At 42.6% G+C, this 14,232-nt stretch overlaps 1 protein-coding gene across 4 annotated transcripts in view; it reads right to left on the reverse strand.

Moving 5' to 3' along the window:
• Nucleotides 1-9,256, reverse strand: part of etv4 (ETS variant transcription factor 4) — a 34,600-nt gene extending 25,344 nt beyond the window's left edge. Inside the window, exons 1-4 of one of the 4 annotated variants that reach the window (XM_031844263.1) lie at nucleotides 9,217-9,256; nucleotides 6,676-6,715; nucleotides 3,376-3,466; nucleotides 3,133-3,180 (exon numbers count right to left, since the gene is read on the reverse strand). In XM_031844263.1, coding sequence (XP_031700123.1) covers nucleotides 3,133-3,180; nucleotides 3,376-3,430 — 103 coding nt within the window. In that variant the 5' untranslated portion in view covers nucleotides 3,431-3,466; nucleotides 6,676-6,715; nucleotides 9,217-9,256. Of the gene's footprint in view, nucleotides 1-3,132; nucleotides 3,181-3,375; nucleotides 3,467-3,642; nucleotides 3,675-3,719; nucleotides 3,984-4,034; nucleotides 4,186-6,675; nucleotides 6,716-9,216 lie in introns of those variants that run through there. The other 3 variants (XM_031844262.1, XM_031844264.1, XM_031844265.1) reach the window with 3 other exon arrangements.
• Nucleotides 9,257-14,232: the final 4,976 nt, after the last annotated feature.

Genomic DNA, 14,232 nt, shown 5'->3' on the forward strand with positions numbered 1-14,232 from the left:
GAGAGAGAGAGAGAGAGAGAGAGAGAGAGAGAGAGAGGACAAAAAGAGGAAATAAGAAATTCAAATCCACTTTCTTGTCCTCACACTCCTCCTTCCTGTTCAGAGGAAACCGGATGATGGCATCTCGGAGCATGTTGAGATAAATTTAATCGATTTCTTATACAACGCTGCATCCTGTGGCTTACTATATACCATAATAATATTACCCCCTTTTAACTTTTTCAGTCTGTCGCCCTCAGGGGGGGGGGGGGGGGGGAGAAATAAAGCTGCTGTGTGAGACAGAGCAGGGGCCAATATTTGGTTCTGCAGAGCCAACAATCAATCATATCCACTGGTTTCAACATGTCCACAACGGAACATGCTGGACCTCATAAAGAAACACGGGAGGACGAGCACCAGACATGATGGTAGCCCTGGCGCGTGCGCTTCCCTGCGTGTGCGCGAGCGCTTGCACGTGCATCTGATTTGTTTCCAGGAACACCTCGTCAGGGGCTTTGAGATGCAAGTCAGCACAAGAAGGAAAGTGTGTTTATACGAGCTGCAGACGCATGTTCTCCCCGATGCTTCCAGGCACCTTGACTGACTTTTTTCCTCTCTCTCTCTCTCTCTCTCTCTCTCTCTCTCTCTCTCTCTCTCTCTCTCTCTCTCTCTGTGGGAGATCCTGGGAGGAGCTAAGCAGCCTCAGTCATATAAACCTAAAGGCCAAAATGAGACAAGATGTGACAAGCTCCTGAACTCCTGCCATTCAGTACTTCACCCTCTCTGTCTCTCGCTCGTTTCCGCTCTGCTTTGGCTAAAAAAAAAAGAAAAAAGGAAAACTCCCTCCAGCTATGCAGCGTTTACAGTCTTGGTGAATCCCTCACAACTGCAATCAGTCATGATAAGGTCTTTAATTAATGCAACAGGAAAGGAGAGGTCTTAGCCGGGGAAGCTGAAAACAAGCCAGTACTTAGGCTTAAATAACACTTTGATAAAGTTACACTTCCATCTCTCTGTCTTGCTTTTTTTCTATGACTCAACAATAAGCTATCGCCCAATTTGTACATGAAGTGATGTTAGTATTAACACTCATTTTTACCTTTACTATTTCAAATCACTCACAGGACTCGTTGTGATCAGTTTTCAGAGGAAAACTAGTTCCAGTGAACTCTGATCACAAAGGAAGCGTCTAAAAAGACATGTTTTCATCCGTTTTTTCAGAGTTTTGAGCCCAACAAACTACATTTGACTCCATTGTGGTGAGGAGGTGGCTTGAACCTCAGAGGCTGATATCTCAGCCTGGGCAAATAAACCTAAAGTCATCCGAAAGACTATACACCACTATGAGGTAAGTGAGAAAACCTGAACCTTTAAAGGTGGCCTTTTACAGTGAAACCTGTGAATACAAATAAGGCTCCAACTTTGAAGCGACACCCATTGTTGCAGTTTTATGGGCTCTGGCTCTGGTCTTTGTCTGCGTGAGACGCTGGTGTGAAGTGAACTTGCGGGGTTTTCTTTAATGAGAAAAGGTGAGAAAGCTAACGTAGGATACAGCATTGTTTCCCATACACAGTAGCAGGGCTCTGTTTAAATGTCTGGTCCTCAGAAGAGACACAACCGCTTCCACTGTGGCTCTGATTGGAGCTGCTCTACTTCCCCTTCATACTGTGAATGACTCAAAGTCAACACTGGGAATCCTCGTGCTGCTTTGAAGTGACATAATATTTCTCATAAATATGAGAAATCGCTGTATACATCGTATATAATCTTTTTTATGTAGTTCTTATTGTATCGATTGGTTTTATTGTTTCACCTATTGTGCTGTTATTAGATTTTAAATTTGACCTTAGTTTGTCTTACTTTTGTTGGACTTTCTGTTGTTATATTTCCTCACTTTTGCTTTGTCTGTCAAAGCACTTTATAAACTCTGTTTTTAAAAGGTGCTACATAAATAAAGTTATTATTATAAGCATTACTCAATCATTAGCAAAGCATTTACACAGAATATGCAATCTCCCATAACTTAAAGAATCCCTCCAGACATAGAAAAGGTACTTTGCTTGGAATAAAAATGTGTCTGATGTGTTTTTTTTACCCCAAAAAAAGTTAAATTACTTTGTTGGAAATTCTAAATATTACATACAGACAACTTAACTACAAGACACAAGAAGTCCATTCTCATTAATGGAGGCTTCAACCCTCCACATCACACTTGCATAAGTTACATATTAGACTGTGATTGATTTCCAATCATAGCTGAAAGTTAAAACCACCTCTGCACAAACATCATTCTGCACAGTGAAGCTGAAACAAAGTGACAACGAGCAACTAAAAACAGGTTTCATCAGGTTGACGTGGGTCACGTTAAATGTCAAAAATGAGTAGCGCTCCCTCTTTAAACCTCCACATTAAAGCAACTGACACCTCGTGGTGCAGTTCTCATTCTTACTTGCAGCTTTAAGCACATTTAAACTCACAAAAACAGGCCCATGACTCACGGCTTGTGTTGTTTTTTTTCTCCCTCTTGACATACATTATAATTACTCTATTAGCGCTCACGTCATCATTGCACTTATTAAGTCTACTAGCTGACAATTGCCTCTGGCTGGGCCTCATTTCATCGCGATGTGCCTTTGAGTGACACAAGCCAAATAGCCTGTTTGTTTGCTTTGGCTGCTGGCTGGCACGCATGCCACATGGCCAAAATAGGACATGCTCAAAGCTAATAATGTCCCATCTGTGTTCTCTCTGGCCTTTTTCTTTTTTCAAGTGTTGTATGGTTTATGAGCATGTGTGTTGCATCAGACAGTTCGGGACGGCACTTAAAGGCAGCTAAGAGGGCTGTCTTTTTCACCAAAGTTTTATGAAAACATTTCAATAAAAAGTGCATTAATACGTGTTTGTTGTAGCGCTGCTGGACTGACAGAAAAACCTGGCAGCAACCTCTGATAAAAATGCTTTTAACGGACGATATAATCCCTAAAGAGTTGAATAAAATGGAAAAGTATGCATGTTTCTGTGGTAATTGTAGGTCTCTGTGTTCACCAATGTTTCCTGACAGACACGTCATCAACCCTATTGACTGTCATTAATGAGGACTCATCACAGAAAAGAACAAATTAAGAAGAAAAGCAGCCTGCAGGCAAATCTCACCTTCTGTGAGCCATGTCTCTTGGAGCTGACTTAAATCCTGGAAGAGGTCTGGACAGAAAGATACAAAAAGAAAGAGTGAATAATGAGCACACTACAGAAGGTCAAGCCACCAGCTACACTATGTTATTTTTCTTATCCTTGTGATATTTAAATGCAGTAACTAAGCTTCAGACTGACATTGCCTGTCTGGGGTTGATGTGATGTCAACATGAGTCATGTAAAGAGAGACTTCCACTACTTTACCTTCAGATTCCTGAGGGGGTAATTCTGTGTCCATGTATTTCCTTTTCGCTGCCATCAACAGTCTATTTAGGGGCCCATTTCCATGCGACTTCTGCAAAAACCCACACATGTTAACAGAGAAGTGAGACTCTCAACGGGGCACATCAGTGTCAAAATGCCGTGTTTCAAAGTGGCATGCAAGGGAAGCCAAGGAGACACGTTTGACAAAAGAAAAGAAAGAAGTAATTAATAATAATAATTCATAATGAGCTACGAATTAGAGCCTACTGCAGCTATAGGTGAAGCTCCTCAGAAAACAAGACATTTCTCAGTTGTGGAGGCGATCTGGGGAAAAACAAACGCACTGTTTGCGTGTGAAGAAAGTGACCATTTGGCACGCTTTGACGCGCTCTTCAACCGAAGTATCCCACGTAAGAAACCCGCTGACAAACATCACCAAAAGCAGCACTTGTTATGCTCAAGTTTGTGGAGAGATTTTTTTTGTTTTTTGTATTAATTTTAAGCGGGGTGAGAAGTAGTTTTTTTTGTATCGCGCGCACACAGCTGCTTCAGCCAAAACTCGTGCAGACGCGAGACGGAGAGAGCGAGATAAAGCCCCGGGTATCCGAGTCAAAAAACATGAGCATTAACATCAACAGAACGACTTCATCCATACGTACATTTGCTAAAGTGTAAGGCACTTGCTGGTCCAAATATCCATCCATCTTATAATCCATCCGTTAACCGTTTGTGGTCATTTAGGCTGAGTTGAGTGAGATCCACGCAGCCTGCAGAGAGAGGAGGGAGCGCTGCTTGTGAATGGAGCTGCGTGGAGGCTGCATGCATAATGAGCTCCATTCACAAAAAATGCCGAGGGGAAGTGATGGCGAGTGATTACCCAGCGGGCTGCAGCCCTCTTTACAAATCTCTTGTTTTGTGTGTGCGTGCGTGCGTGTGACAGACAGCACGTCATGTTACCTTTAAGTTAAGGTAAAGTTCATTTTACACCTCAAGCAGCTCTTTCTACACACTTAAAAAAACGTGTTTTTTTGCTGAATAAAGCAGTTTTGTTTTGGTGTATTTGTGTTGTAAGTGATTTAAAAGCAGGTCGGACGAGTCGTACAGCGTGCATGAATTATGAGTGTTATTTAGGAGCCTGTTTCTCGGGCTCTTTGCCACGTCTGCCCAGATCACCAGGCAGGCTCCAGTTTCTTTAGGAAGCAGTCCAGCGCTGAAACTGTGACGGGAAACAGATGTGTGTGTTTTTTTTTAGTGGAGTCTAAGCAACACAACAAAACAATTTCGACGGGAAATAACTAATTAAAGCATCTAGAGTGAGTTTAAGCACCTTTATGTTGAAGCGAGGAGACTTTTGAGCACCAGCTGTGCTGTCATTTCTGTACCAGACATGATTTGGGTAGAATGGGGAGACTTGATTTTCTCGCTGGGGCCAGACGAGGCTCGTGATTGGCGCATTTCCTCTTTCAAGGGCTCGGATTTCTTGCCTTTGTTTGGTTGAATACACTGACTTATGAATGAAGCCTCGGTTCCCCCGCGTGAGCCAATCGGAAGCCTGGCAGCCCGGATCCTAGCAACCGTGGGCGGAGCTTGCGCCACAGCAGCCAATCACCTGCCGGCAAACTGCGGGCTTTTTATACTGGATTTTCCAGTTGTTTTTCATTCACAAAAAGAGAGAGGGAAAGTTCGGAAAAAAAAAACTTCCATTCATAAAAACCTGCCCTGGCACGAAAGCCCTGACATGTTGTTTTCTTCTTTTGCCCGCACAAACTCAAAGAAGCTGACTTTGTTTACTTCACTTCATGTTTCTAGTCCTCCACCTTTGACAAGAAGTGATCACAGCCAGGCAACAAGAAGTGGCAGCACCTCTACAGGAGCCCTGTGCATTAAAATGAGCATTAAACACTGACATAAGTCAGTTCAGGGACAAGCATTCTGGCATTCTTGTGGTTTTTAAGTCTGCGCCACAAGAAGACCACAGGATTTAAAGCTCTCCTCGGGAAGCTTTGTACACAGAATGGTGAAATGCTCGCTGCTTATTGAAACTAAACTGCCAAACTTAAGCCACAAAAGCTGTTTTTAAAAAACAAAAAAAAGGATTTGGCAGCCAGGAGACAGGAAACAAAGGTCTGATGGGATTTGAGTTTTAGTTTCAGCAGTGACGAGATTCAGAGACGAACAACGAGCAGTTTAAGAGCATTCCTCTTGCTCCCCTCTCTCTCCCCTGTTGATATCTAATTCAATCTCCATAACAGGTGATACTGTACATGCTATTTCCTGCTTAATGCTATTTAGATGCACATTTAGATGATCACAACAGGCTAAGTATTGCATCAGCCCTGCTGCGTGCAGCTTCACCACAGCCTCCAGGATATTACAGAAGTAAACATTATGGTTGTTTAGTAGTTGTTGTATTCAATTTAAGCCACTCTATAAACTCTCCAGTAACCATATAGGCGAAAACAGCGGTTCCCAGACCGCAGTCACTCAGTGGATCTAAAGGATTAAAGCGAGACACCGAGGCACAGAGACTGCTGAGTTTTGAGATTTTGAGCTACTTTGCGTCCATAACGTGTCTTCTTTCAGACTAGTGGAGAGAAAACATCCGAAATACACATTTAGGTGTTTATTTAACTTCTTTTTCCATTAGATTTCTCCTAAATTCACCAAAACTTACCATTGGATAATGCCTCATTTGGTTATTTAAACATAACATTTAAAGGCTGTTTTCTCTAAATGAGTTTTTTCTTAACTCAACTCTGATTCAGAAATCTCCACTTCAGCAGCTCTTACATACACCAAACTTTACACTTTCATTCCTCTCTATATTCTGAAGGTTAGCACAGAGGGGTTTGTTCACACATCATTCAGAGCCTCATTTATACAACATTTTATTACTAAAAATTGGAGAATATAGATTTTTTTAACAGCTGTTGACAGATATCAAAAACCTTTGACTCTAACTCAACAAAGTGAAACAAGGATTTTGAACATGGCTTCATCCACTGTTTAGATCTCTGTTCAGGAATCACATAATTAATACAATAATGTACCGTTTGCATATTTAAACCTACAATTTTAGAAAACTTGTAATATAATTGTCTTAGTGTAAGTAATCAACTGGAGAAGTTTCATGGTGATATTCATTACCTCAAAATCATACTCTTTTCACCTCCAATGTCTCCCTTAAAAGTGTAGCTCCTTTCTCACTTTGGTTAAATGCTGGTTAGTTTCACCTCTTCTCCTCCCCGAAAAAAAACAAGCTTCGAATGAAACAAGCAGATTGAGTTGAACTCCACTAACCTGTCACATGGGGTCACAACTGGACCAAGACTTCCATCTACTGAAAGAAAAACAGATTTGTGCTGATGGTTAGACTTAGTTTTTTCATTTGATCCCACGACTAAACATTATTCCGTTATTACCAACGATGAAAACCCACATGACCACACGACCTCAAAGCATGCGAACTTCGGTAACAAAACTTCCCATTTTGTAAGTGAAAATTAACATTTTAGCCACACTGGTGAGGTGTCTCTGGTGATGGGGATGGTGGTCACCACTTTGGTGCAGACAGATATCTCACACACCTTTACATGAATTGTAATGAGGTTAATATTTGTGGTTTTGATTGGAAAAAATTAAAGTTTGGAAACTCTGTGGAAAGGCACAAAAAAGATAGGTAACGCTGATGTTAGCATTTAGGTCAAAGTGCCACATTGCTCAAAAACAGCCTCAAAGAGCAGCCAGCGTAGCCGGAGACACTTGTTTCTTACATCGGACGCTTTTACCTCTTGAGACCTCCAAAAATCCTTCAAATGAAACAGTCAGAGAAAGAAAAAGTCATCATTTTGTCCCAGATATTACAGCATGACTCAACATTATTGTGTTGTTTGTTACCACAGCACTATTGGCACATTCCTGCCCTTGCAAAAAAAAAAAAGTTGCACGTGAAAACCCCATGTGACATCAAAGCATGTGAGCTTTATGGACATGAAATTTCCCGTTATTGAAAACGCCTTCTCTTTTTTTGTGTCTTGTCATGAATAATGTGTGAAATGTGAAATTCATACAATTTTTTACGAAGTGAATGAAATGAAAGTTCTGTCTTGTGACTTTCGACAGAAAACAAAAAAAAGTTGATTCCTGAAATGCATCATGTGTTTGAAAAGCAAGTGTATTTAATTCAGATGTGGTTGGCATCCTTAAGAAACAGCGGCATTAAACACCTACACAGAGATTAATTTACTGTCGATACAGTCAGAGGATTTACAACTTCTTTAGATCCTTTTGGATGAATTGAAATTGTAAAGAACACAGGCAGCTGCCATGGATCACCTCTGTCTATTTCATTTACAGCACACACACACACACACACACACACACAACGCTGTGCTAAAATGCATTGTGAAATATACTGTAATACTCATCCACCCCTGAGTGTAATATAGCTTTGTCAGCAGAGAGATAAGTACTGATAGAGACAGAGGGGAGACATTTTAAGTTCAGTGCGGTGCTGTGGAGTGGACTCAAAGTGCTTATTGATCAAAGCTGGCTGTTGCTTGATGGATGGGTGAAATGTTATTATAGCCTCAGCTGTTCTAGTTATTGAGAGGCAGAGTGAGAGTGGAGGTTTGACGGACGGAGTGAAAGATGTTCAAGAGAGACGTCAAAAGAAAATGTAATGAATGAATGGAGAGAAAGAACGAGGAAGCAAGACGGAGTGAAAGAAAAAAAAGAGGATGTGGAGAGACGGAGAAAGACAGAAGGAGTAGGCGTCTGTGGGGGGAGGGTGCTCGTCAACAACACCTCTCCGTCTTTCCTCTCTCTGGAGCTTCGTCTTCCTCCCTCGTCCCTCCTGCTCCTCCCTCGGTCCTGATAAGGCTGATGGTGACTGATAACAAGTAAAGATCCTTGGTAAAACAAGGACATCACACAGGGACTTACTTACTGGAAGCATGCTGCACCATCAAACACGTCCAGTCTTCCTCAACTCTCAATTTGACCTCCATGAAAATACTACAAATATTATTTTTATTTATGTTGATGTAACCTTATCACACTGTAATCCAAATTATCATATCACCTGATCTTTATCCGCACATGAAGGGTGTCCGGTTGTAATAGAATAAAAGTTTACATTTTTGTATTTTTTAGGAGGAAAAATTTAAATTGTAACCTAAATAATAACCTGAATAAAACAAATTGTGAAAGTGTAAAAGTGCTTAGAATATTATGATGGAAATATATCCCATGCTTAATTTTTCTGGGTTATTTGGTGCTAAATTTAATCGTTTTTGATCACCCGAAAAAAATGATAAAAAATCCCTTCAAAATACCAAATCAAGACACAAACATTTGAGGAACATCATAGAAAAAGTCATGCTGTGATCGAAAGCTTTTGGAGATTGCTACATTACAATCTATTTAAAAGTGCAACACATGGCATTCAGAGCATTGAGAAGTCACTCTGTGTGTTGTTATAAGAGCTTCTCTTTGCTTTATTGACATAGCCCCGGCCGATAATAAGTGCATGTTAGTGCATGTGAGCGTGCCCCAGTGGTTAGCTCACGCTCTGCTCTCATACAGCTGACCCACCCTCCGGTTCCCCCTCACGTAATCGTTGTTAGCTCTTTCACCACTTTCGCTGTGGTTTGCGTTGTTGGCGCGGTTAGCTGCGAGCCGTTGCCATGTTGAGAGCCGACGAGAGGCAACAGAAAGGCTCCCAAATCCACGTATATTGCACGTTTCAAGAAAGAAAAGAGATACAACAGGAACTTCCCTGTACATGGGCGACATTAGCTCTCATTGTGAACGCCGGGCATTAAAACAAACAGGACTTACTGTCAGGCTGGAGGCCGTCAGGGAGCCCTGGTTTGTTTGGAGTGTGGATCGGGCTTCCGAGGACGAGCGGCCTCTCTCACGTGCCATGCCAACTGAAAGATGATTCCTAATGCAAACACTCCTCGTGTGAAACACAGGGCAGTCTGTGTGTGTGTGTATGTGTGTGAGTGTGAGAGTGTGTGTGTTTCTCATGGCCTTGTTACTTGCTTGCATGTCGGTGCCCAGAGACAAACCATATCCTCCAGTTTCTCTTCCATGGTGACCAAAAATAAAATCAATTCCACGCAAGTTTCCTGATTCATCTCACATCCTTACTATACCACCTTGCCAAATCTGGACCCCCCCACCCCCCTTCGTGTCCTGCTTGTGTGAAAGCGCCTGATTTACATCCAGGAGAATATTTCCTCAGCAAACAATACATAACGGAAGATAACTCCAGACAAAACAGAGCCAGCTATGTTTGTTGCATGCTTGTTTCTTTTTTAAGCAAAGAGCACTTCCTTCTAAAATGGTCTAGCTGGATTCTTTGAACTTGCAACCTTCCTGGAAAGATCCCGTTCTTTGGGGCATTAAAGTAGTCTATATCGTGTTATAGCTGCTGTGCACAGACACGCATCAGTGCCATAGCCTGTATGGAAGTGTATGACGTCACACATTGGTTTGTGGACTACAGTTTTTAAGCCTTGAGTTCGGCATTTGGGATTTTTTTCTGTCGCCATCTTGCTTTTTGCAACCAGTGAATGGAAGTTACCATATTTGGACAGAGTGATGTGGAGACGGCTCTGGCAGAGACCTGTCAATCATGACTGTAGCCCCGCCTTAAAGCATACCCCACTTACACAGGCTATTGCACTGATGCAAGAGCAACATGATGTAGACTACTTTAATGCCCCAAACAGGATCTGTCCAGGAAGGTTGCAAGTTCAAAGGATGCAAGTTTAAGGCACTTCAGCATTGGCTTCCCTTTTCAGAACCGGAGGTGAGCATGCTGTATATCTAAAAAGCTAAAAGTTGATTTGTGAGTCATTTCGGTTGACGGTGTTTGGTTGTCGGAGCGGAAATGTTGCAGGATTTTGATTTACTCCTCCTGACGTTGTGCTCTTGTGCAGGGGGGGGATTGTCACTGCTTCTGCCGGGGTTTAGACCCTGGGAGGGCTTCTCACCCGTGCACCACCCCTGTAGAATTCCTGGCAGTGATGTTCAGTCAGCAGACAGGCTTCGCTCTCCTCAGTTGAGACCCGGCCTCTCTCTCTCCGCAACAGATGTGCTTCAGTGGAGGTGTGTGTGTGTGTGTGTGTGAGTAGAAAGAGACAGAAAGAGATCTTTATTAGTGCGTTTATGAGAAAGTGCGTCATGTTTAATGCATTCGCTCCCATACATCTCCCTCCTCCCTTTTTGCTCGTGTGTGCTGTAAAATCCACCCCTGTCCTCCATTCCCCCAGGACACCGCGCCGTTGCTGGGATGCCTGCTTGTGTATAGCCATAGTCAGGAAATGTCACTGTTGGCATCTGACGAGGGCCAGTGCGCCAACCCAAGCGTGCCTCCTAGCCACCTGCGGCCCAACCTCCTCCGCCGCAGACACTGGCTCGTTTGTTTGTTTCGCCGACCATTCCTCGGCCATTCCCCTCCAAAAGTCAGCCTGTCTGGCCTGCTCTGGGCCCATGAAAGATCAATCAGGTGAGCACAATAGCATTTATAGGGGTGTTTTTTGGACTGGCAGCCTCCGAAGAGAAGTAGCTGCCATGCAGCTGCACCGGTCCAGCTGAGCTGCCAGACATACAACACAAAGCCGAGTCTAAACACTCCTCAACAGCGATACGCAGACGCTGCAGAACAAGAGACAATATATCAGAACTTCAACATCTTAGCATCAAAAGGTTATTTTTGCATTGTTTGTTCATTGTTTGTTTATTACTCAGTTGACAAGTGATAGAATAATCCCAGCCTTTGTCAAATTTCATGAAAAGACCAAAACCAACGATGTGTTTGTGTCCCTCAGCCCGTCCTGCTACAGTTCAGCTGAGGACTGAAACACGTTTGATGCATTAGTGAGTATTTGTGGCAGAGGGATGGTTAATGTGGGATTGCCTCAAAATAAACTCTGTGTTAATCGCAATAAAGGAACATTTCATCCAGCGTAACTGTGCTGCTGACTGATGTGTTATGGCTCAGAGGAATAACACATGGGTTTGGCTAATAATTAATAGGATCATTAACTTGTTTGATTTGGTCTTTTCATGAGAATAATATAAATATAGAACATCACAGTCCTTATCCTTTAAGGAGAGACCCCCCCCCCCCCAAGTGAAAAAAATTAACTTAGTAGATATCACCATGAAACTTCCCCAGTTGATTACTTACATTAATAAAATCATTCTTTGTGTTACAAGTTTTATGAAATGTTATGTTTAAATATTTAAATGAGGCATTATGTAATGGTAACTTTTGGTGAATTTAGGAGAAATCTACAGATGCAAATAGACAAAGAAGCAAAAATAAACACCTAAATATGTATTTTGGATGTTTTCATTCCACTAGTCTGAAAGAAGAAATATCTGCATGAAGAATTATGTTTTTGCCTGGGGTGTCTCACCCGAAATTAACAAGAATCTATTCATAAAAATCTGTTTTAAAATGCATTTTTGGAGTTTGCTACGTTAAATTATTTATTCAAATGGAGTTAACATTGTAAAAGGCACATGCAAATATTCACATTCATGTGTATTCACACGTGCAGGCTATAAAAGCGTCTCTCTATTACCAGCCAGAGGCACATGGTGGAGACCAAAGAGTGTTGTGGGAGACATTGTTTTGTTCTAAAAGCAGCACGACTTTAAGGAGACACAGAGGAGCCTTGTTGATGTTCGCTGCCCACATAACGCTGGTTTTGTGTAAACCCTCCTATTGTTGCCACCAGCCCCCTCTTCACCCACATTTCCATTTATATCCCATGTTCCACTTCATTTCCATGCTAATTTGTGTGTGGGGGGGGGGGAATGGGGGACATGGAAAAACAATCCCATGTCATGTCATTTATAGTGATGCAGCTGGTTTATCTGTCCATACAAGGGGGGAAAACCATGCGGGCCCGGCCTCGGGGCCCAGCTTCATCAAAACTGCCTCTGTCGAATCAAAGGCAGGATATGTCGATGGTGGGACTGTTTGGCAAACTGACAATCAAGACGTCTCTTATGAATTCAACATAAAGGGACACTCACTAGTTGAAAGTCAAACAAAAGCCAGACTAATAGCAAGTTATTTGAGCTTTTCTGAGCTCTGCTCCACATTTTCTTCAGGGGGGGTTTTCATGGTTTAGCAATCCCGTATTGTCAGTGTTTTCACAAGGCAGCTTGTCTAATTTTGTTGGATTCCTGCTTGTAATGACTCTAAATCCTTGTAAACTCTGTGGTGTAAACAATGCCTCCAGATCTTTCCACAAAAACAACACACGGGCCTGTTTGGAGGCCTGAACGAGTGGGCGGTTGTGTTTGGTTTGGGTTTATCCGGTACTAGGAGACCTGATAACACAAGGTCGCTCAGCTTGACCGCAGATGTCCCACCGTGGGTGACGGTGACTTTAATAGGATGTAAAGGTGATAGATAAACTCACCGTAACAGCTTCATAGGACTATGAGCTGCTTTTTTTTGTTCATGAAGAAATGTTTTTTTGATTTAGTTTGTTTTTGTAATCTTTCAACAGCAACAGAGACAAAGAGTTGCATAGCAGTAAACACAATGTACAACTGAGGCTGATGGGAATGCCAGGTTTGTAAATGTTATGAACCAAAGTATTGGACGATTTGAAATGTTAGATTAGATTAAAAAAAAAACAGGCGATAACCTACGTTATTCATCCTCTGGGAACCATGAATATCTGTGAGTTTGTATACGTTTGAAATGCGATTCGAATCGGATTTCTAAAGCTGCGTCTCAGTCCAGATGGTCTGGACGCTCACATTGGATGTTTGAGTGTGGAAGCTCCAAAGAAGAGTCCATGCTGCTTCTAGCAGAGCGCTATGGAGGACAACAGTCCGTGGGCCGATAATAATCCAATAAATTGTCCGCTCTGCTTTTACTTGCTGCTGCTTCCCCTTTAACGTGGCAATGTAAAGCAGCCAGTTTGTAGACAATCGTACCAGACAAACCAGACTGTTATCCACCCAATAACTGTTAAAACATTTCACTCAAAGCTGAAAATACTTGTATTCATATATTGTTTTTAATCAGAAACAATGAAAAAGATCTCAGTGTATAATAAATGGATTTAAAGATGGTGAGTGCTATTACAGTGAAAATCATGGAACACATGCTGTACATACCAACATGTCATCTGAATAAATCTACTGTCACCACCACACAGACGGCCCTCCTCAACCACACAAACACACGCAATCAAAACAAGCAAACCGACAGATGAAAGGTGACCTTCTGCACCTGTAAGCACCAGCTAATGCCCAGCATGCACCAAATGCCTGGCACCCCACGCTGTCTTTTGAAGTGAGCCAACGTGGGGGAGGTATGTGAGACCGACACCCGTGCCATCCTGTGACATCTGGGGCTTCACCAGGCCAGGAATGTGCAGAATCGCCCTTTGATGGAGGTGCATTCACTGTACGTGGGACTGATGGCGAACGAGGACGTGGTTTAAGGGCTATTAGCGTAAGCTGTGTCCTTGTGGGTGCAAATGCCAGTGGGTCTCTTCGATGTGGCCCTAATGAATGGTGTCCTTTGACAGACACTGGATGCCTCTCAGGGATATTAGCACTGCATTTGTGGTAATTGCGGGTTCCTTTTAGCGGAGGCTGGCACCTCGATATGAGCACGTACTTGTGTGCAGAGCTGTGTGTTCTTTGAAAGTCTCATCACAGCAGCTTGGACAACAAGCTTTCACTTTGAAAATGTAGAAATCTATACCCACCGGTGGAGGAAGTATTCAGATCCTTCACTTAATGTAGTACATCGCCGTAATATATGCTGTATTGCTGGAGCCGCTGAAGGGAAGGGAAGGATCGGGA

This window comes from Anarrhichthys ocellatus, unplaced genomic scaffold (assembly GCF_004355925.1).
Source record: "Anarrhichthys ocellatus isolate YVR2014 unplaced genomic scaffold, GSC_Weel_1.0 scaffold4, whole genome shotgun sequence".
NCBI classification, from domain to species: Eukaryota; Metazoa; Chordata; class Actinopteri; order Perciformes; family Anarhichadidae; genus Anarrhichthys; species Anarrhichthys ocellatus.